This window comes from Arachis stenosperma, chromosome 9 (genome assembly GCF_014773155.1).
Source record: "Arachis stenosperma cultivar V10309 chromosome 9, arast.V10309.gnm1.PFL2, whole genome shotgun sequence".
Lineage (NCBI taxonomy): Eukaryota > Viridiplantae > Streptophyta > Magnoliopsida > Fabales > Fabaceae > Arachis > Arachis stenosperma.
Window position 1 is genome coordinate 7,041,146 of NC_080385.1, and position 24,220 is coordinate 7,065,365.

At 31.3% G+C, this 24,220-nt stretch overlaps 2 protein-coding genes across 6 annotated transcripts; both read right to left on the minus strand.

Annotated features, from left to right (window-relative positions):
• Positions 1 to 4,664: 4,664 nt before the first annotated feature.
• LOC130951098 (uncharacterized) lies at positions 4,665 to 7,677 on the minus strand. Of its 2 annotated transcripts, none has more exons than XM_057879711.1 (2): positions 6,798 to 7,677; positions 4,665 to 5,003 (listed from the first exon to the last, which is right to left on the minus strand). In XM_057879711.1, exons 1-2 carry the CDS (start codon positions 7,286 to 7,288, stop codon positions 4,898 to 4,900), a joined length of 597 nt encoding a protein of 198 aa, XP_057735694.1. In that variant the 5' UTR covers positions 7,289 to 7,677; the 3' UTR covers positions 4,665 to 4,897. The 2 variants fall into 2 exon arrangements, with proteins under 2 accessions (XP_057735694.1, XP_057735695.1); XM_057879712.1 differs by lacking the exon at positions 4,665 to 5,003 and adding an exon at positions 6,003 to 6,535.
• Positions 7,678 to 9,934: 2,257 nt separating this feature from the next.
• On the minus strand, positions 9,935 to 20,967 carry LOC130951093 (disease resistance protein RPV1-like). Of its 4 annotated transcripts, none has more exons than XR_009073830.1 (7): positions 20,280 to 20,967; positions 16,766 to 17,879; positions 16,343 to 16,645; positions 11,636 to 13,126; positions 10,885 to 11,001; positions 10,333 to 10,411; positions 9,935 to 10,108 (listed from the first exon to the last, which is right to left on the minus strand). XR_009073830.1 is itself a non-coding variant. In XM_057879705.1 (7 exons), exons 1-6 carry the CDS (start codon positions 20,771 to 20,773, stop codon positions 10,379 to 10,381), a joined length of 3,501 nt encoding a protein of 1,166 aa, XP_057735688.1. In that variant the 5' UTR covers positions 20,774 to 20,963; the 3' UTR covers positions 9,935 to 10,108; positions 10,333 to 10,378. The 4 variants fall into 4 exon arrangements, 3 of the variants coding, with proteins under 3 accessions (XP_057735688.1, XP_057735690.1, XP_057735689.1); XM_057879705.1 differs by having other exon boundaries at positions 10,885 to 10,950; positions 20,280 to 20,963; XM_057879707.1 differs by lacking the exon at positions 20,280 to 20,967 and adding an exon at positions 19,315 to 20,270 and having other exon boundaries at positions 10,885 to 10,950.
• Between the last annotated feature and the right edge of the window lie 3,253 nt (positions 20,968 to 24,220).

Sequence of the window (24,220 nt, forward strand, 5' to 3'; positions counted from 1 at the left end):
CTATACTAATATTAGAAAGTTTATATAATACTATATAATAATATTATCATTATTAATACTATATGATATCAAAACAAAAAAAATCACCGTGCTAATATAATATTATTAATATTATATAAATCATCTTTATATTTATTTTTTTGTGCGTATATAATATTTAATTAACACATTAAGACATATATAATATTTTGTTAATATATATATAATATAAAGTGATTTACAAATTATTATTAATTCGTATATAATGTATAATTAAATTTAATGAATTTAATTAGAATAAACAATAAATTATTTATTTTATTTCAGACTTTATAAATAAATAAATTAATTAACTAATATAACAAATTACAATTAATATAGTAAAATTAATTAAGTAATATATATTATAATAAATTATATTAATATTTAAATATCTAATTAAATCAATTAGCTGATATAATAATTAAGTCATGGTAATAAATTGTATTGAATGAGTTAAAATAATTAAATCGGGAAACACTCTCCAAAGCATGCCACGTCAGTTCTATCATTAAATACAAACATTCGATTTTTATATAATAGAATAGATTTGATAAGTATTCCTTGTTTTCTTCTTCTATTAACTCCAACCGCAATCAATTACCACCATATCGTTATAGTAGCTCTCATTTTTGTTCATCGCCTTGATCCATAACTATCCATTATATTAACTTTAGAGTTGTTAAAGATTTGTTAAAAAAATTATTTTTTTTTGTTTGATTTAGATATGTAGATGTATAACTATTATTTAGATATTTATTTTTCATACTTGCTTGTTAAATCATATTTTTTCATTTAAAATAAATTTAAGATATCAAGCATTCAAAAATTTTGTATAAAATAATTAAATAAAAATAAAAAATCTATAAGTTATTTAATTTTTTAATATATAGAATAATTAAATTTAAATTAATTTAGGTATAATACTTAAATCATTAAGTTGTTATTATGTGTAAATGATGATAAAAAATTATAAATATTTATAAATTTATTTATTTCTCAATTTTATTTAATCTAGAGTAGATATATAAATTTATATTTAAATTACTCTTTTCTTTGTATAATTTTAAGGGCTAACAAACTTTTATTTCTTATAATTTTATATTCAACATTTCAAATTATCTTTAGTTTTATTATTCTTTTAGAATTTTTAATTTTTATTTTTATTATTCTTTTTTCTTACCATGATCTATCTACATATTTATCATTGACTCATCCCTATGCTTATATTAGCTTGTTCTCTCTTCTTCTCCTTCTATCTTCTCTATAATCGTAATTAGTTATCACCATGTATTAATTCATAATTATTACAATCAAAAGTGAATATTAATTTAAAAATAAGTAAAAAAAAAAGGTCTTGTAACACTTGTGCGAATAATTTACACTCCTATGAATATAATGAAAGAGTAAATTTAACTTTTTTTTGTTTCGAGTATTTTCTTTATTATTTAATACACACAAAGTCATATATTTTTATTTGTGGCAAAAGTTAAAAATTAAAGTTAAATAATATTAGAACTTTTTTGTTTAACAAAATTAAAATAAAGCCCAAAAATAAGAATAAAAACTAAAAAAATAAATAGTTCTAGAAAGGGATAATGTCAAATTTTATGTCATTATTATGAGAACAATGATTTATTTTATTATATTTATTTTTATACCAAATAATAAAAAAATTAAATTTTATGTTCGTTTTTTTGTTACTTATTTTACTTATCAATAATTTAATTTATAAAAAAAATCTCATCTTTTTATTTATCCTAAAAATTAAAATTTATATTAATAGTTTTGAATAACAGAATTAAAATAAAATATAAAAATAAACCTTGAATAAAAAAAATATAAAGTTTTAAATCTAAAAATATAAAATAGTTAAAAGATAAAAAATTATTTAAATATAATTTTTGTAAGATACTCTATGACTTAGATGAATAAATATTATTTTTAAAATGAATCATGATATATTATTACAAAAATTATTGTGTGTAAATTTTTTTAAAAAATAATAAACCTTTCTTGTTAATAACAATATTGGAATTTAAATTTGAACATTAATTGATATTATATATTGTGTAGGTACTTAGAGTATTTAGAAAAGTACGTTAATAATTCGAAGAGAAAAATTATCAGTGTAAATTAATTTTTTTAAAAAATTATCCTTATTGAACTATTTTACTTTTATTCCTTAAAAACATATCTTAATAAAAATATTTGTAACAATAATTTACATCCAATAAAAATATCTTAATGAGGTTACTGTAAAAAAATGGATAGAAATTTTTTTATTTAACGTAATTGACAAAAGAATTCTTTTAATAATGAATCTCTCTTTAAGAGTAATATTAGAATTTAAATTTAGACACTAATTATCATTATATATTGTAGATAAGCATCAAGAGTATATTAAAATAGTATGATAATAATTTAAAGAGAAAAATTATTCTTTGTACATTTAATTAAAAAAATTACCTTGATTAAACTATAGTGTAAGTGGAGCCATTTTTATAATCTTACGAATGAGAATGAGTAATTTTTTAAAGCGAAGCAGTTACATCATTCTGTTGTGGGTTAATGCAGAATTTATAGAACATGAGTACGTGATTGAAGATGTAATTTTAGATTATAAAAATAGGGGTAAAATAGAAAAAAAAAATATTAGACACCAAACCCTCTATATTTCCATTATATTTTGTTATAGATAAGTATCAAGAGTATATTAAATTAAAATAATATGATAATAATTTAAAGAGAAAAATTATTCTTTATACATTTAATTAAAAAAAATTACCTTGTTTAAACTATTTTGCAAATGGAGCCATTTTTATAATCTTGCTATTGATAGTGATCAATTTTTTTAAAATTTCTTTGACGGTTGAAAATGAAGCAGTTACATAATTTTTTCGTAGGTTAATATAGAATTTACAGAATGTGAGTACGTGACTAAGTATGTAGTTTTAGATTATAAAAGTAGGGATAAAATAGGAAAAAAATAATTAGATACCAAACATTCTATATTCCCATTATATACTGTTATAGATGAAATTTTCATTCAATTATTGATAGTCAAAGACATATAAAAAAATATAAAAACAAATATCAAATAAAAAGAAACGGTTTTCTTTCTGCATCAAATTGATAAGACAAAAAATATTTCTTTTTACATTAAATTGATAAAAACAAAAGGAGATATAGTACTATTTCGATATATCAAAAGTTGGGAATAAATTAAAAAAGAAAGAGAAGAAGAGATATAAGTGAAGTAGTAACTGCTGCAAACTGAAGGAAATTTGCAACTGCAGTGGATGAAGGCAATGAAAGAGGATGGAGGCGAGAGTGTTGAAGAAAGGAGAATAACATAACAGCAATAAAAATATAGAAAAGTAAAAATCAAACTGCAGTGGATGAAGGCAATGGAAGATGTGTTATTATAGTTATAGAAGTAACAAAACTGTTTTCATTTTAGTGGGAAGTTATTGGATTTTTCAAAAAAAAAAAATATGTCTATTTTGTCTTTATAATTTGCTTTATGAAATAATTTATTGTAGGGTTAATATAGTCCAAAAAAATTGGACATGAAAATCATGGTCAACTTTTTGTATTGGCTTTATATATTGTTATAGATGTAGCGAAAAAGAAAAACAAAAAAAACAAAAAAACAAATGTACGCATAAATATTGAGGCCACATTTTTTAAAATTTAAAGTTGACTTAAATTAACTGTTCCTAATTGATTACATATATTTTTCTTTAAAGAATACTGATTTGATTTTTAAGTTTTGTTAGAAAACTAACTAAAAATATAATTAACTCCAATTAATTAGTTAAAAATTAAGGTTAAAAAATTTTGATATAGAAATAAAATGAGTGTTATATATTAATATTGTAATTTTTGGTATTTTTTAAAATTGTAAGAGTACACAAATCAAACCATTTAATTTATGTTTAAAAAATTAAAAAAAAATTCATACTACACAAATTAAACCTTTCGATTTGTGATTAAAAAATTTAAAAAATTTAAGGTACACTGGTAAAACATTCTATATCTCTATAATTATACCATACACTATTACTTACTCCATATCAAAATAAAAAAAAAAAAGTGAAAAATCAAGTCTATTACCAGAGAAAAAAAAACCTCTCCTAGATTTTTTTCTGATTTTTATGGTATCATTTCTAATAGATAATAATCCTTAGCACGAAGGCACGGTGTACACGGCACACAACAGCCAAGAGCACAAGGTTGAGGAAAAGGAAGGCACGGTGTACACGGCACACAATAGTCAAGAGCACAAGGTTGAGGAAAAGGACCGGACCTTCCTTTTTATTTTTTTGTGTGGGTCCTAAACAATTTATAGTGAAAGAACCTTGAAACTGCATTGATATATACCTTGTGTTGTGTTCATCAGCTGAAAAGACGACAGTAAAAATGGTTTAAGACATAGTCGTAAGAATTGGATAAGATTGGTTGGTCCGATAAAAAAATCAATAAATTAATTATTTGATCGGTTTGATTGAATAATTCGACTGTATAAAATAAAAAATTGGAGATAATGGGTTTATATTGTCCGATTTTGATGAAAACAGATAATTTTGTGTAATTTAATCGGTTTAAATTTTTTTTCTACCAATATGACATCATTTTGCTTTAACTCTAATGTTTTATACAGTTATCCCTCTTCTTTGTATTCGAAGGTATTCTTTCTCACTTCATCACACTATAGTTTCTGAGTCTCTCTCAATCTTACTCTAGAATTACGATCGCCGACCATCTTTTATGCTTCCTCTCTTCGGTTACAGTGCGTCTCCAGCTACGTCACGTCTGTGGCTCTCCTGCATTGTGGCGTCTTTGGCTCGCAAGCAACCTGCCTCATCGCGTCTCCTTACTTTACGTCTCTCGTCGTCCTCGTCACGTCTTCTCCGTCACTGCTGCCTTCTCTAGAGTCTGCTTCGCCGTGTTTGGACAGGTTGGTCTCCTTCTTTACTTCTCTGCGTTTGTAAAGTGAAATCCATTATGTCTATTTTTCTTAATTATTCAGTTAAATTTTAATTTGATTAAGTGACTGAGTAACTAATTAATGATGTTGAATTGTTGATTATGAATATGTATGTAATATTATTAATTATAACTTGTTAAATTTATTGATTTTTGGTGGTGTAACATATATAAGTTAATGATAGATTGATGTTTAATTTTTTTATTATTAGTGTTTATGGTTATTTTTATTGATATGTTATATTTTAAATTTTTTAAGTTTTTTACTATTTTATATTTTTTATTTATGTGGACTGATTTTACCCGTCGATTGAATCAGTAAACTAATGAACCAATAATTTGATCGATTTGATCACTGGTTTAATTCTTACAACTATGGTTTAAGGTACTATCTCTCACTACCTTAACAGTAACTTGTTAAATTTATGACATCATATAATGTATTATTACATGTACTAGTTATATTACGTGTATATTAAAATTAGCCACCAAACTCAGCTATCAGTATAAGATACATATTAAAATATAAATATATATTGAAAATAAATTAAACGATATATATATTTATAGACAAATACATATATATTTTAAATCTAATTGAATCCGAATTTAAAAAATAGAAATATTGAATCTGAATTAATTCAATAATTTTAGTACAAATCAAATCAAATATTTTTGTGATATTCAATTGGATTCAATATGGATTCGTTCACCTTTGTGGACTATCTCAACATGTTGAGAGAGATAAGAATACTAAAATACCATATGCATACAATTGTTGTTGACATGGGGAAGGGACCATTTTGGTGGCATTGAGGGCACTAGAAACTCTTCCTTGACTTTTTCAAATGTGTGTACCTATCTTGTGCAATAATGATGTGAATTATACAATCTTTTTTTTTTCTTGCATCTAACCGTTGGTTTAGATTATTTCACCAACATGGTAAAAGAACAAAGGATATAGAGACCATCGAATCATTCATTGACAAGCCTTGAAATTATTTATTTATTTAATTATTTTATAAGTACAAAGAAAAAAGCAGTACGAATACAAAAATGGACATACTCTACGTACAGTAGCGTTGAGCCTTCCCTCTATAAATCCCAAGAACACAAAAAGAAACACAAGAAAGCAACAACCTCAATATTCATTAATTCCATACCATGTATGAACATCTTTCGACTTTTAGGTTACCATCCAGCTTTCATAGCCACCCTTGTCGTTACGTTATTACCCTTTCCCCCCAACGATTTTGCCATCAGGATTCCGGAGCGATCTGATATTCATGTAATTCGTAATCCGGCCATGTACACCCCGAATTGCGAATTGTAACCACAGTTATTAGCTCCTTCACCCATGATACCTTACCCATCTATATCCTAGCTTTTATTGACATCAATCACTACTTGAAATCAGTTCATTGTAAATGGACTACACATGGTACCCCAATTTGATCTCCGCATTACAGGAGTCTCCATCAAATTGAATGTGCAAAAGTTGTTCAAGTTTTTTCCTGTTCATGTTCTTTAAAGAGGAAAAAATATATATTATTAGCATATCTTATCTAGGTCAAGCATGCTTAAATTAAACTTAATTGACTAACACTCAATTATAATAACCAGTTAGTTAATTAATTAAAAATAATAATTCCACTCTTATTTTTTATAACCCCATTCTAAATATGATTTTTTTCCATGGTATGTTTTATGGATTTGTAAAAAAAAAGAGGAGTGACATTATTAAAATAAGAGTGGTAATATCCATTTGCAATTAATTAAAAGATTACCTCAAGTATTCTATTGATTCAACTTCAAGGATTGAGGCAGCTTCCATTAAGCTATGCTTAAATTTTTTTGCCGGAGGAACTGGTTCTTCCCCTTCATCATCAGATTCGAACCCCTTTTCTTCATTTTGTGATGCAAAAACTTCCCTGCTTCTCTTGAATCCACACCCTCTTGATTCCTCCTCCATATTTGAGTATATCCAACGGATGCCGCACGCTTTTATCGCCACTTGCTCCTTGTTTGGTAGTCTAGCTAAGAACTTAACTTCCAGATTTGCATTCTGGTCATCATCATCAACGGCCTTTCTTCCTCTGATTATTTCCATTATCTGCTTACAGCATTGCGAATCATACCACAATAGCACGTGATCCGACAAAAGATTCATCTGAAATCCAATGTAAACACAGTTTCTCCACCTCAGTGAGGACGAACTTGCTTTATGGATCCTCTGACCCCAACTTGTTTCTCCCATAGAACAAAAGCCTCTTAACATTTAAGGTGGATTAAAAGAAAGACAAGCCAATAAACATATCAATATATAGCATTTTATGCCAGCCCCATATCCACACCTCACAACAACGCAATAGTTATATGACAAGAAATAAAACCCCCAAAATGAGTACCATTTAAGTTTCTCATTAACACTGCATAGAATTGTTCCTGTTCAGTTTGAAAAGTCAACACAAATATGTTGCAACACTAAAAACGAACCACCACATACACAATAATTTAACTGGAAAATATTATTCTGATTTTGGAGTGAGTTTTCTTATTCTCTTTTCTTCAATGTCTGTTCTCCACCACTGTTATAGAATTGACAATAAATTAATCATGGTGATTGCAGATACTGTAGCTAGCCATTGTGGTTGTTATAGTATAATGTTTTTCTTGTAATTTGAATTGGAATATATACTGCAACCTATTATAGCATGTTTGAAGGTATGATACAATTATACTGCAAGCAAATAATGTAAATTTGTATCACACTTAATTTCAGTCTGATAACAATTATCAGCAATATTGCAACTACAATAATTATAACTATAGACCATAATTTAAAACTACCTTAGCTATAATGTGAAAATTAAACTGTTCGAGAAAAACAGCAATATCATCAAATAATATAAGTAAAAGCTTAGTTTACAAAATGAGGCAACTTACTAATAATCTTTGGAGCCATTTTCCAATATAGAAAGCAAAACAATATACAAAAAATCTTCGGAGACATTTGATAATATCCGAATCCCAACAATATGCATCCACTCTTTCTCCAATTCTCTAAGACAACAATATAAATTTTTCATTATCCAACTGTCTTAAGTATACACATTTGATAGATTTTTATTATGATACAATAATTAACCACACAAACAAACGATGTCAACTATAGGACTGCATTATAAAATTAAACTGATACTCTTAATTGGTCTTAAGAGATTTTTAGTCATCTATAATAATCTCTGTGATTTATATTTATTGTTAAAGTGAAAATACTTCCAATACAATAAAAAATGTTAATATGTTCATTTATATATAATTAGACAAGAGTATGAGGAACTTTAATATCATACAACATTAAAATTAAATCCTTTAACTTATTTTGATATTAAAAAGGATGAATATTACAAAGTGCCACACTTTTGAAAGATATATTTATAAAAGTGAAGCAGAGAAGCTTGGTTAACCTTTACAGAGTAAGAAACTATGAAGAACTATTTAGGAAAAGGAAAGTACGTGAAAGTTGTGCTGAAAAAAATGAGGAAAAAAATAAAAAGAAAATAACGAGATATTAATGAAGGGATTATCGATGGCTTGGTATGCAAGGCAAGCATGAAAAACAAAATAAGAAGAAATGTGATCTCTAAATATTGGAGCTTTGAGTATTGTATCAAATTGTTCACTAATGGATCCACACCCTTTTATGACTACTTCCTCTTTATCCACTGTTTGAACAGCAAACTCAAACATAAGGATAGGATTGCAAGTGGTTTCCCTCTTTGTCTCTTTGATTGCTTCCATTATCTTGTTGGAATACTCTCCATCATCCAATACTATCATATGATCTGACGCCATTTTGAATACAACCATCATGTGTGGTCTATTGTGAGAAGTTGTTATCCATTCTCATTTGTTGCAACCCTTTTCCATGTTGCATTCACATCCAAATATCATATGCTTATTCCAAAGGTTCCTATATTGGTATTGTGAAAAGTAGCATGCAGACAACAAGGCAAGAAGAAAGCTTGTGATTTGAAGGAACTTCAACAATGATCGAAGCTTCTGTAGAGTGGTAGTGAGGGAATCAATCATTAAGTATGCTCTCTTTACTTGGTAAATGGTAGAAGGATATATTATCATTCGTTTCTTCATTATTCGGATATCCATCATTATTTGCAACAATTTCTATGTTAGATTTCAAGTCTCTCAAAATGATTTCCTATGCATGATCATCCAACTTTGGGCAGTTATGGAAACTAATGAATGCCTTGTGTTTTCTGGGTGGTTTACTGGTTAAACTTGAGACTGTCTCCACAGATTTGCAGTTGTTTACACAAAAGAACATGATAGATGGGGGAAGTGGAGTAGGTATGTATTAAAGCATTTTACAGATTAAAAGATTTATGAGCTTCTGAAGATTCCCAATGCTTTCTGGCAAACTTGTAATGACATCACAATTCTGTATTGATAATATTTGTAATGATTGAAAGACATGAATGTTGTCTGAAAGTTTAGACAACTTTACATTACAATAAAGTTAATTCCTTGGCAGACAAGAAGGCAGGGGTGTATATGTCGTGTTCATGTTTTATTGGCTCCCTGAGTACAATTGTGTTGCCAAAGTTTTGAGGAAGCTTCTCAAGCGAGTAACTCATGTTAAAACCGAATCATTCAAGACTTTTGAGATGCATAATGGTGACCACACGTACGTCGCAAACAAGCTAAGTATTGTATTGAAATAATGACATCCTGTATAATATAATATTTATTTATATGGCCTTCCTTCATGACTCAATCAATTATCATTAAACCCTGTCTTGTAGTAATAGATAATATCTTAATATGAATATAAAACAAAGCGTGAAAATGCCAATGCAAAAGCAATATGCAAATTAAAATAGACTGCCGAGTTGACAGGGAAATTGAACAAAAATCAAATGAGCAAAAATAAGTAATGATGTGTTCTCAGAGAAAGTGTGCTACAAAGTGACTAAATAGACAACTGCTATTACAATAGTAATGAACTAAAGAAAGTACAGGTGTTCCCCACAGAAGCTTTCGTATTGGATGGAGTTCTCTTATGATATGTTCTTCTCTGTAGAAGGCAGAAAAAATAAGTTAAAAGAAAGAAACATATATATATGAGTTGAGCCACGTGACCTTGCATCCACTGCTATACTTTCTTTAATTTCTTTTCTCTTTACTTTTTTATAATCACAAACCAACTCAATTGAAGAGAAAAAAGGAACAAAGTACACATAAAAAAAGGAAAGATATTGCATAACACTTAGTCTGCAAAAGAAATGAGAGTTACTGTACCTTAATTTAACAGGAAGATATTATTCTGTTTTAGAGTGATATTTCTCTATATCTCTTCTTCGGTATTTGCTCTACAACACTGTTATAAAATCAATAACATAAAATTAATTGTAGAAATTCCAGATATTGTAGCTTTTACAATAATACACATTGTGGTTTATGCCGTATAATTTTCTTTTTCTTGCAATTTAAATTTGAATATATTTGCAGCCTATTGCAACTCTAGTATAGTATATTTGAAGCTATGATATATATACTATTACATACAGTGACATAGCACGGTTTCAATATGATAATCACCAAATTAACAATAACATTGGGTTTTGTTAGAAAACTAACTTTCTTCCAACGAATAATTAATCAATAAAGTATAAAAAAAGGTAAAAAAGAAATAAAAAGTAGAATTAATAACAAAATATTGATTGATTGTTGCGACTACAATTACAATTATAATAGGAGACCATATATTAAAACAAACTCAATTATAATATAAAAAGTAAGCTGCTCAAGAAATAGTAATTTCATCAAGTATAACATAATTGGGCAACTTACCAGTAGCAATAATCTTTGGAACCACCACGTAAATTTACTCTTTTTTTGGTTCTCTTTTCTCTGATTCTGTGACAATAATATAATTCCTCATGATCTCCCACATTTGATACAATATTACTACGATACGGTAATTAACCACACAAACAAGGACGATATCAAACAATATATTATGGTATAAAATTGACAACACATCATGAACATAAACATCAATATAGCGAAAATGTTTTATTTCAAATTTTTGTCTATTCATAAATAGTATAACTTTTGCAAAGTGATGTATTAGTTTGGTAGCTTTGACGTTTTTGAGGTCTAAAGTGTTTTTTATATTATTAATAAATCATTATTATCATTTGTGTGATTTAAATTTATTAAGAAACCGAAACACTTGTTATGCAATAACAAATGTTAACATGTCCATTTATAATTAGTAAAGGGCATAGTAAACCTTGATTTTTGTAATTCTTGTAGTGACTTTTACAAGATATATATCTATAGAATTGAAGCAAAGAAGCTTTGCGAAAGAGAAACAATAAAAAATTATAGCTATGTTGTGCAGAAGAAATTAAAAAAAAAATTCAAGCACGTAGATAATTTATCAACTCTGTGTTTTCGTTTACTACCATTATATATATTCCAAAATCAATTTTTGAATGATTTAATTTTTGTTGTGGATCTCTAGACTAAACAATTGAGAATACAACAATAATGTGTGAAAACTAGTGCCATTAGTATTAGAATTTAGAAGCATTACCTCAACGTCATGAGATTCATAGCCCTCATGAGTGGCATCTGGACTAATCTCTCCTTCATCATTGACATGGACATGCATCCAACGGATCCCACACTCCTTTATCACTACTTCCTCATTATCCTTTGTATGAGCATAGAACTCAAATTTAAGGATAGGATTGCAAGTGGTGGTGCCTTTTCTTCTCTCTTTGATTGCTTCCGTTATCTTGTTGGAACCCTCTCCATCATACCATACTACCTTATGATCTGATACCATTTCCAATTGATCAATCACATCAGAGAAAGCATAGCCGGTCAAAAGTCCTCTATTGCCAGAAGTTGTGATCCATTCCCAGTCATTGCAACCCTTTCCCAAGTAGCATTTCCATCCAAATATCACTTTTTTCTTGCCAAAGTTGAAAGATTGGTATTGAGAAATCAAGATGCAGCCAACAAGACAAGAAGAAATCTTGTGATCTGGAGGAACTTCAATAATGATCGAAGCTTCTGTCGAGTAGTAGTCAGGGAACCAGTGATTAATTATGCTCTCTTTACTTGGTAAATAGTAGAAGAATGTATTATCATTGTTTGCTTCATTATGCAGATATCCATCATTATTTGCCACAAGTTCTATCCTGGATTTCAAGTCTTTCAAAACGGCTTCATATGCATCATCATCCAACTTTGTGCAGTTATGGAATCCAAACCATGCATAGTCTTCTCTGGGTGGTTCACTGGTTAAACTTGAGACTTCCTTCAAGGATTTGCAGTTTACGGCATAAAAGTATATAATAGACGGGGGAAGTGGAGGTATGTATTGAAGCATTTTACAGTTAGTGATGTAAATAGCTCCGAGCTGTTGAAGATTCTTAATGCTTTTTGGCAAACTTGTAATGACATGACAACTTTCCACCTGTAATATTTGTAATGATTGTAAGACATGAATGTTGTCTGGGAGTTTAGACAAACTCTTGCATTTGTAGAGAAGTAATTCCTTGAGAGACAAGAAGGCAGGGGTGGGAAATATTCTACTTAATATGATGCATGTGTCATCTTCATGTTTTATTGGATCCATGAGTCCAATTCTGGAGGCAAAGTTTAGAGGAAGTTTCTGAAGAGAGTAACTGATGTTAAAACTGAACCACTCAAGATCTTTGAGATGCATAATAGTGGATGGCACTTCACTCAAAGCCGTTGATGGTAAAGATAACCCGAGTTTGGAATGATCACCCATTATGGGGATTGAGAACTCTTCCAAATTGGAGCAACCAGTGGCCCACAAACCACTGAGAGAGGGAGAACAATAGTCACTGCAAAGCCTCTTTAGCGATGTGCAATCGGTCACATATAGTTTTTCAATCTTGGGGAGAGAGAAAATAAATGGATCAACATCTTGTAAGCTTTCACAGCCAATGAGTGATATTATTTTGAGATTCGTGGCACCTGCTAAATTTGGACACTCTATCAAGTATTTGCAATCCTCGAGGTTAATAAACTCCAAACTTGGTAGATTCTGTCAATCCCAACAAACATGCATGTTAACATATCCATGACTAGTGGAGGAAAAAAGTGTTGTTGTATTGTTTAATGCGTTACACTCTCACTTATTTTAATTTTATAAATTATTATACATCTAATATCAAATATTAAATGACAATAACTTTTTCAGATTTTTAGAATAATTGACTATATTTTCTAACAATTTTTTTCTTCTCTTATTGTTACACCTATATAAAAAAGTGTTTCAAGCTAATCAATACAAATAAATATTTTTAGAATAGGTATAAAATGCATTTGAAATTTAATTTACTTAAAAACATATTGAGCATATGAATTTTTTTAATTGTCCATTACAATATTAAAATAATAAATAATTTATTCGAAACTTAGAATATGGAACTTGATTTGATTAGTATATATATATATATACTGTTGGTTAATTCAAATTAAACATCATCTATATACAATCATATGACCTAGGAGTGAAAATTCCCTTTGGGGCAAAAATTTTTCTTGATGGCTATATATAAATAATTATTGGATGTAGTCTAATATTTATCTCTTTTATATATGTCGTTTGAATCTAAGTCATATATTTTATTATCATTTTTTTTATAAAATATTCTTTGTTTAATTTTCTCATCAAAACTTATTTAATTATTCTGTGATATTAGGTTTAATTATTCTACAGGTTCTTATATTTTATCGAATGTTTAATTAGATTTCTATACTTTTTTTCTTTTCAATTGAGTTCTTAGACGTTATTTTTTTTCAATTTAGTCCCCGCTGTGACAAAATCGTATGAGATAACAAAATATTCTGTTCAAAAATCAAATATTCTCCTAATTAGATTAGAATTAATAATTAAATCCACCTCCATTTTTTTAAAATACCAAAACTAACCCTTAGCCTTTTGTCCCAAAAGTGAAGAATCCTAGCCAGCGCTTGTTCTCTGAAGTCAATGGCGTTTCTCCTCCGTTCATTGGTGTCGTCGTCCATCTGCGTCGTTGTCGTTGTCGTCCTTGGCGGCGTGAGCGTCCGTCGTCTTTGGTCTACTCTGCACTACTCTGTGCTAGTCGTGCGTCTGCTCTGCTCTGCTTCGCGCTGGTGGTGTGTCGCTTCCGCCGCGTTCCCTCGCCGTGGATCGCCGCGTCGCACATCGCGTCGCCGCACCACGCCTCGCCTGGCCGCACCTCACCTTGCTGTTCTACTCTTCGGGTATCGATGCTGATGGTAGAATCTTCAAGAAACGCCCTATTCTAATCTCAGGTTCAGTGGGGAGCTATGGAGCTTATTTGGCTGATGGGTCAAAGAACAGGTGAGATCTTCAAAGGACTAATATCAAGTATTTAAGAATTAGCTGTAATTGCTGTTTACTTGTGGTGTTTGTTATATTTTCTTATCTTTTGTGTAGTCAGTTAATTGATCAACATAGTTAATGATATTCTAGATATGATGATATTCCAACCTAACTTCTTCATCTTGGGTTCTTGGCGTCCCATTTTAATCTCTTGGTTTTTGAAAGGGGACAGTTTGTGAGGTTGTGCGAAATGAGTTTAGATGTCAATTTTGCATGCATATATAGTTTTGAGCTTTTTCTGGATAGAAACATTTTAATCTTACTATTATTGAACGTATTGAACTTTTTGAACCACTAGTTTCTATAACATCCATCTTATACATGAGCTTGTTATGACAAAATAAACTTTGGCAAATTTGTTTACTCCAAGAAAAAAGTAAAAAAAAAATGTGATGAAAAGAGTTGCACTTGTGATGAAGAGAGTTGAATTTGAAGGAGAATTGATTGACTGAGATTGGGAATAAGGGGAAGCGGAATATTTTAGGGGTGTTCTATTCGTATTGTGTTGTTTTTTTCAGTTTTTTTAGAGTTTTCATTTTTATCACCAATTGTTCAAATTTGGTATATATATTTATATTCCAATTTTCTGCTTGGGTTTAAATTTGGTGGTTGGAAAGACTGCAGTGATTGCCACCACGAACTACCGCTGTTGGAAACCCAAGGAGGTTGGTGGGTGGGAAGGAAAAGCCTTCTAAGCATGAGGATGTCTCTTCCCAAGGAGGTTGGTGGGTGGGAAGGAAAAGCCTTCTAAGCATGAGGATGTCTCCGAGGAGTCAATGGATCTAGGAGAAAAAGCAGGAGAATTTTATGAAAGATGAATACTTCAGAGTTCAGATGGATTTAGGAGGAAAAGAAGGGAAATTTTATGTTCTTGTAGAGTTTGTAATATAATTAGATTATAGATGTGGATTGAGAGCTTAGTTGGCTTTGAAAATCTAAGGTTACATATAAGGATGGCAATACCATCCGAACCCGCGGGTACCCACCCCGCCCTTATCCACTCGGGGCGAGTTCTTGGGAGGGGCGGGGCGGGTCGGGTTTATGTAATACCCGCCCCGCTATATATATAATTTTAATATATAATATGTATAATATATGTAAAATAATTAGTAAATGATTAATAATATTGTATCATATTTAAATTTTTACTTTAATTTATGTTATGTATGTGATGATAGTTACATAAATTTTGAAATTTAATTTTATTTATTGGATTTTAATAATTATAGGGGCGGATTAGGGTTTAACGTTTTGCTACCCGCGGGTAGAAGTGGGGCGGGTTCTATGCGGGTTGTTGTACGGCAGGGTGGAGTCGGGTAGAGCAAAAACCCGCCCCTACCCGCCCCGTTGCCAACCCTAGTTACATATTGGTTTATTGTGTGTACAAGAAGATGCAGTAAGATTGGCCAACAATGTACACAGTGGTTATTATGCTAGCAAGTGAGACAATGACACTTCCTATTTCTAATCATCCTGCATTTTCAGTTGGAAGAAAGATCAAAGAAGAGCCAACATCAAATTTATTCTTAATGTTCTGAAATCTTTTAGTGTGATATTTTATTCTCACAAAAGTTTTTATAGAAAAAAATTCTCTTGATTAAATGATGAAAATATGATTTTTTAAGAAATAATTAGCATGCAAGAATATTTTACAATATATAAGAATAAATTAATCTTACAGTTTATAAATTATAAATCTTGAAATAAACGCCCCATAATTAATATTATTTATATCAAAATTACTCTATTTTTTGTTCTTTTAAAATTTGGCTTTTTATACTAACTAATTTCTATAATATATCAATCTTTATTTGAGTATCTAACAAATGTATCAAAAAAGCATAAAAGGAAATATAAACATGATCCTACCTGTACTGTATCCCAAAGTTTTTGAACATTGCTATCCCGCATAGAAAGCAGAACAAGTTTTTGAGGCCAACAAATAGACGGCACAAACTTAAGTGGGCATTTATTCCACTCAATATACCTTAAGTCATTAAGAAGTTGAAATCCCTCTAGAAGCACTCTGTTCCATTCAAGATCCATGTTGATATTTCCTCTTAAAGCAAGTAACCTTAACTTTGGCATCTTCCTCAATGCAATGATGATTATACGTGGATCTATTGAAATTTCATTCATATCCACAATCATGCTTTCAACTCCATGAATATCCTGCAAAATTGATAAGCATTGCAATACAATGTTAGTACTATGTTGCTATAAGCAATATTTTGATACATACATACATACACTCATCTTGAAGACCAAATCATTAAATCATGATTTCCTTACTCTTTCATCTTGAAAAATATTGCAGACTTCTTCGGTATTCCACAGCCTTGTTTGTTGACCACCATTTTTCCTATATTCTTCATGAATGATTTTCCAACACATTTCCTGTATCAAACTATGCATTTGGATGTATTTATAATCACCATTTGAATAAATACTTATAAGAGACTTGTCCAATAGACTTTTTATCCCTATATTTGCAAAGAAATCACAAGAATTTAATATTCTTGTTATTTTCTCCATTTTATGTCGGTGGAAAAAGCATGCAACATCTAAAAGGATGTTTTTTTCAACATCATCTAATGTATCATAACTCAACCTCAACACTTTCTGAATATCTGCATTGGGATACTTCCTTAATTTTTTCAATGCACTATCCCATTCAGCTACACTTTTGGCGCGAAGAAATGCTCCCAAAATTTTCAAAGCCAATGGAATGCCGTTAGCATAATCTATGACTCTAGCTGTTAGCTCAGCGTACCCTGCTTTGGGATGGGAATCAGAAAAGGCACAATGGTTAAAAAGTTTATGGGAGTCTCCATAATTCATTTTCGTGATTTCATGAATTTGTTCAACTCCTCCACTTGTAAGCACACTCCTGTCCCTTGTTGTCAAAATGACAATGCTACCAGAACATAGGCAAGTACGCAAACCTGGAACCAAATCAGTTGCAATTGGCGAATCAACTACATCATCCAGTACAATCAAAGCCCTCTTCTTCTTGAGTTTACTTTTAGTGCGAGAGTCTAGTACTCCAATATTGATATTATGAAGATCTTGGTTTAATAATTGGGAAAGAAGTCTGCTGCAAATGTCACTGAGACATGGCTTTCCTAATTCTCTTGAATTTGACAAGAAGCAAGAACGTTCATATTGAGAAGAGTAATTATTGAAGAGAGCCTCAGCAATGGTTGATTTACCAATACCGCCCATACCCCAAATTCCAATCACAAGAACCTCCTCCAAATTGGGTCTCATCAACAGAGATTCAACGTGGGTATAGTTTGTGTTGAAAATAAAAGGTCTGTTGAGTCCATCTATGAAGCACTTGTTCTTCAGACAATGTGGCAAAATTACTTTTACGATGTCACTAATTAGCTTTGCTTCATCATCCCTGGCAAAAGATAACCACAGCATAGATGGAAGTGAAAATGGATAAACATATATAGTTCCTTACAATCCATTATTTAAATTGGAGTATAATAATACTCTCTTTAAGTTAGTCAAGTAAATTTGTATATATCTTGAAAAAAATACCGTGTAACACCAATATATCTTGAACAATATACCTGATTTCAATGTATAATCATAATGAATGTTACGATTTCTGAAGATCTTGTTATTAGATTTTTATGTTTTTATATTCTTTTGCCATTGCTATAGCATTGAAGATGACATTGAGGTATTTCTTCTTTAGACAAAAATAATATTTTCACGTTAAAGATAGTAAGATACTAATTTAAATATTATTATTATTATTATTATTATCCTTGAGAAAGAAATTACAAACCGTAGACAAAATCCTGAAGGTCAAGCTGAGTTCATGAGAAAAAACAACAAAACAAACACAACAATAGACTGTATTCAAGTTTAACAAGAAGGTAACAACTAATAAGTAATAACAACAACACAAACAAATAATAGATTAACCATAATTGATTATTTAGTATTTGTAATTTGAATCCAAAACAATTAAGGAAGAAGAATGTAATTAATTAGTACCCGTGGCTTCAACAATTAATTGAATATATAGATCTATTTCTTTGACCAATGACCTTGATACAGCGCTTGTTTGGGTGTGATTAATTTAATAGAAAAAAAGATTTTTTTTTAACTTATTTAACAAACTTTTAGTAATAAAAATAAAAATAAATATTTTTTATTATAATTTATATCTTTTTTTAATTTTTTTAAACAAAAATTTATATAATAAATAAATACATAATATTTTTATAGAAATAAGTACTTATTTGTCTTTAAGGTCTGAAGTCAAAATCAAAATCAAAATCGTTCCTGACCTTTTTTTATTATTAAAATCATTCTCAACGTTATAAAACTTTATAAAATCATCCTTTTCCTAATTTTTGGACTAAAATACCCTTCATCATCATCTCTTTCCCTCACCCTTCTCTCTCCACTGATCACCTCACCCCCACCACCTCTGCCACATCCACAGCTAACTATATTGCCACAATTTCACTCCCCACTCACCACCATAAAAGAACCAGTTCACCTGATTTCCATTAACCCATTGGAAATTAAAGAAATTCATCAAAATCAAGCGCCACAACTTTAACAAAAAAAATAGAGAAACAAAGGAACACTAAGACCTTAAACATTCAAGCTATTAGAACATCACCATCAATGCCATTATATTGTTCCTATTGACGATGGTGGTGGTGGTGATGCCATATGCAGACTTGCCACTTTAAACAGTGCCAAAATTGGTATCTCCAACACTAAAGCCTCAAGCTTTGATTATATAATAGCTTAAATTTAAATGGGTTAGTGTAAAAGAGGTACAAGATTCAAACTTTGGGCACTCACACCTTCAAAAGCTTGGAACTTTCGCATTAGTTGGCGCCGGTGGTTTCTTGGGGTGTCTTGGCGACGATGGAGATAGCGTGCAACCCTGATTGGAGCTCGTCGGCGAGGAGGTCGTACACGTTGGAGTTTCCCTTAACGGCGGCGTGTCCGGCGTGCTGATACGACACGTTGTCTACTTCCAAAAGGGTGGCTTCCAGCGCCGTCTGCAGCTTCGATTTTATCCTGTTGGCCCTTGAAAGCACCACGCTAGCTCCCCGAGAAGCCATTGGAACAACCAAGTCCCCTCCTTCCCCCACCTCGCCTCTCCGATTTCACCCCCGATGCTGGACTTCGACGACCCCATCGACGAGCTCGACTTCGACGACCAGAACCCCAACCTCTCCCTTGACACCACCGATTCCCTCTCCTCTACTAGCTACTTCTATGACCCTTTCTCCGCCTCCCTCCACCGCAACTTCAAAACCCCTCGCAACATTCACCATTTTCCAATCAACAAACCCATAATCACATTCTCCACTTTGCCACTGTCAGATCCGGACAGGATGATCATGCTAAGGCTGCGTTTGGCTCTAACGACCAATTTTTGAAGTTCTGAATCCGAACAACAATCTACTTCTTCAAGACCCAGATGGTGTTGGTGCTTCTGGGTTCACTAGGGTGATAGGATTTCGTGCAGAAGTTGTGGGTGGATGAGGATAAGGGTAAAATTGTTATATAATTAATATTTTATTAGCAAAGATAATTTTATAAGGTTTTGTAATATTAAGAATGATTTTAATAAAATAAAAAGGTGGAAGACCATTTTGATTTCGACCCATACCTCGCAAAGGAAAATAGTATTTATCCCTATTTTTATGTTATTGTATCTAACCAGATAAATAAAAAATATTTTATAAAATATTAAAATATAAAAAAAACTCAAAAATAAATATTTTCTTACAAATTCAGCAAAACAGGGTCATATTACCTGTGATAATCAAAGGTGATGCCAGAAAGATTGGTAGCATGAGTGAGTGCAGTCCTCCATTGTTGCACATGGCAACGGTCCTCCGAAGATCTCTCATGCTTATCAAAAGCTCTGCGGTAACTTCCAGTCTGCTTGCGAACATGTGTGGGCTCTATTCCGTAGAACACTGGAATCACTACTTTGTTATTGTTCTTGCGTTCCATGATCTCCACCAGCTCTTTCAAGCACCACCTAGAGGATGCATAGTTTTCGGAGAAGATAACAAGAAACAAGTTTGCGTTTCTGATGGCCTCGACAAGTTCGTCCCAGATGACACCTCCTTTCTCCATGCCGTCGTCTCTGAATGTTTTTATTTCGTTTTGGCGGAGAGCGGCTTGAAGATGGCTGAGAAATCCTTTACGCGTGTCCTCCCCTCTGAAGCTGATGAAAACATCGTATCGATAAGTCGCAGGTGCTTGAGAAGAAGAAGAAGCAGCAGCAACCGAAAGTGACATGTGTCTATGATGGTAATGAATGAAGTGATTCAGCACTTAATTAATAAGAGAGCAACTCTTTCTAATGTCATGGACTGCTGATAACCATATCTTGTATTAAGGCGTGTAGACTATATGCGACGAAGACTCCACTTGGTCAACGTCAACGGAGAAAATTTCCGTGTAAGTGGCTTTACAAAGATCGGAGAGAGCAATTGCCTGTGCAGTGGTCGAGAAAGTCACAGGAACCCATCTTTTCAATTTCCGCGTGGGGTCCATAAAAAATTATTATCTTTGTTGTAACCGTAATTGGGGGCTTAGCGGGGAGAATAAAGAGGATTAAAACGATTATCGGTGAACAGAGGGTTGTAGGTGTTGCTTCTTACAATTAAAATATTGAATTAATGTTAATTAATTTCTTATTTTTTTCCATTAAAAATATTGATATTTAGTATTTTCAATCGATTAATACTACTGCTTACACTGCACACAATAGATAGTCAAGACTCAAGAGCACAAGGTTGAGGGAAAAGGAACTTTACCTTGTTTCTTTTCCGTGTGGGTCCAAAACAATATACAAGAAGGAGCCTTGAAATTGCATTGTTACTTACAAAAGAGGATAGTATAAATGGTTTCGGGTACTATCTCTCACCAAGATAAGAGTATCTTCAAATTGAAATTGCATTCCTAAAAACTTTTTTAGTTAATATTTGTTAGTCGGAAATATTCGTATTCGAATATAAAACAAGTTGATTTTGGACAAACTCAAATACTCTCACATACTCGATTAAAAGCGGCTATGAATGACTATTGAAGAAGAAATTTGGCTGGAACGATAATGAAAATTGGCTTTGGCTTTGGCTTTGGCGCTTGAGAATACCGGAGAAGATAAAATGTCTGCTCTTGCTTTGTCTCAACAATGGAGTTCCCACAGCTAGTTACCTGTTTCAAAGAGGTCTTGCTACTTCTGATTTTTGTCAGAGATGTTATCTTGCTCTAGAGGATATTAACCACTGCTTTAGGACTTGCCAAAAAACTCATCAGATTTGGATTAGTTTAAATTTGGGAATGACCGCTGAGGACTCTAGTTTGGATTTTGTGTCTTAGAGTCGTTCTAACCTCAACAAAAATGAGTTTCTCTTTGCAGCGGCCTTTTGGTGGATTTGGAGGGATAGAAACAATGACATCTTCCATCAAGATGATCCATGGAGTAAGGAGAAAATTGTTTACTTAGTTCAACATGCTACTCGAGATTTCTCTAAGGTTGTTACCAACCAAAAACATATTATTCCTTCCTCTTTGCAATATAACTGGGAACCACCTCCAATGAATGTCTGTAAAGTGAACTGCGATGCAAGCGTTTTTGAAAATGAGCAATTAGCTGGCTTTGGATGTTTTATTAGAGACACCATGGGAATTTGGATGAAAGGTTGTTCTGTCAGTATACCTCTTTCTAGTGTTCTCTCTTGTGAGCTTCATGCTATTTGGAGAGGGCTTGTTATGGCTTGGGATTGCGAGTGTAAAGAGGTTATATGTGAAACTGATAATCTTGATGCGTTTCTTCTTGTTTCGCGAGGCACAACCAGCATGATTACGAATGACTCTAATCTGCTTGACAAAATCAAAGAGATGCTTCAGCGCAATTGGACAGCTACTTTAGTGCTCATCCAGCGTACAGCAAACAGAGCGGCTGATTTAATGGCTAAGACTGCTACTTTAAACAAGCAGGTGTATCTAGAGTGGTTACAGCCCCCTAATAATTTATACATTATTATTAGAGAGGAGTGCTACTCTTTCTCTTAGGTCTTTTTTCTTAGTGTTATGTTCAGTCACCAAAAATCGTATTCGAAGGTAGAAGCGATTCAAAATATTGAGTAAACCCGAATGAGGAAGATCGAATATTTTAAAATCAAAGGTCATGCGGCAACTGTTACATGTTCAAGCAAAAGAGTGGTAACGGTTACCTATATTTTCGCACACGTGGGGGCTTTACTTTACAATTGAGCAGTTAAGGAAATGGCTATAAATATTAGAAGGTTCGAAAATGCAGAGGTTAAAATTTTTTCAAAAAAATACTCAAGCACATTCACATTCCAGCAAATTTCTAAGCCTACATTCGAATTCATTTTCTATAGGGTTCCTTCCATTGTTTTTATCTTTCATTTACAATTTCTGCAAACTTTATTTTTCTTACAAATTTATCTTTCACGCACCATTTAATTTCCTTGTCAAATTTACATTTCAACATCTTTAATTTTCATGTTAAAAGCCTTTGATTCGATCGAAGGTATTTTATCGTTTTTATTTAAATTCAATACACTCAATTTCTGATTTCAGTCAATTTTATTTTTAGAATTTTTATTTTTAACCTTTTCAGTTTTTTCCTTTATTTTTCCTCTAATTCGAGGATCTTTGATGCACTTATGAAAAACTGGTACCTGCAAAAGAGGGACAGATTTTACTCCTAAACCATTAAGATCAAACTACCTTGAATTTACAAAAAATCGATAAAACAATAATATAACTTTAATTCTAATAAAAATGGAGATATCTGAATAAATAATTATAATTTGAAAATACATTTTAAAAAATTTTAGTGAAAATAAAGCCGTATATATTAGCTTATAATGCATCTCTCTTCTTTTTCAACATATATATAACACGCGTCATAAAAATGATCATAAACATTTTCAAAAAATAAGGCAGAACATTTAGGTGTCGTCGTTTTCTCCAATCAGCACATACGTTTTTTGCTTCTGTATTATTTTAAAATTAAATGTACTCGGGAAATTAGTTTAGAAACTAAAATCCTCTTAAGAATATTTTTCTTATTCTTTTGGTTTACAGAAAATCTTAAGCTAGTATTTTTTACCAATTTTGATCAGCACAAATATTAACAGATAAATAGATATGCAAACTGTAATTACTCATGTGTATATCGGTAACATTGATGGTATATTACTACATTGATTGGTATGAGTACAAGAGTTTATATTTAAAAAAAAATAACAACTTTAATTAGTCTACGTCATCAAAGAAGTTACTGTTAGCATGTGACTATGTGAGTTGCTATCGCTACGTATAAAAGATCAGAGAGCAAATACTTGTGTAGCGATCGAGAAAGACAAAGGAATCGATCCTTTCAATTTAGGTGTATCTACTTTGCTACCTGTTGATCGAAAAATATTCTCGATCAGAATGAATTGATTCGAAATGAATCAGGAAGGTTCTCTCGAAAAGATAAACATATGAATATGAGGTCGAAAGCGATCAACATCGATTTAGATTTCGATTATTTTTAATCGAGTAGTTTGATCAAGTAGAAGATTCGATTTGAGAAGATCGAGTGAGGTATTCGATGAGCTGATCGAATGATTATGAAAGCGGAAGAGTTAGTGGCTTCTTTTACACGAGGAAATCATGGGGAATATCTACAATCACGCGGTGGAAATGATTACCAAGAGTGAT

What these genes read in the sequence shown, in the direction of transcription:
- LOC130951098 (XM_057879711.1), bottom strand. Translation starts at nt 7,288, where the DNA reads ATGTTAAGAGGCTTTTGTTCTATGGGAGAAACAAGTTGGGGTCAGAGG. An exon ending in GAATCAATAGAATACTTGAG is followed by an intron (nt 5,004 to 6,797) that starts GTAATCTTTTAA and finishes TTACAAACGCAG; the next exon opens with AGAAGTAAAGAAGGAGACCA.
- LOC130951093 (XM_057879705.1), bottom strand. Translation starts at nt 20,773, where the DNA reads ATGTCACTTTCGGTTGCTGCTGCTTCTTCTTCTTCTCAAGCACCTGCG. An exon ending in ATCACCTTTGATTATCACAG is followed by an intron (nt 17,880 to 20,279) that starts GTAATATGACCC and finishes ATCTTTTGCCAG; the next exon opens with GGATGATGAAGCAAAGCTAA. An exon ending in TCCAAAGATTATTGCTACTG is followed by an intron (nt 10,412 to 10,884) that starts GTAAGTTGCCCA and finishes ATTTTATAACAG; the next exon opens with TGTTGTAGAGCAAATACCGA.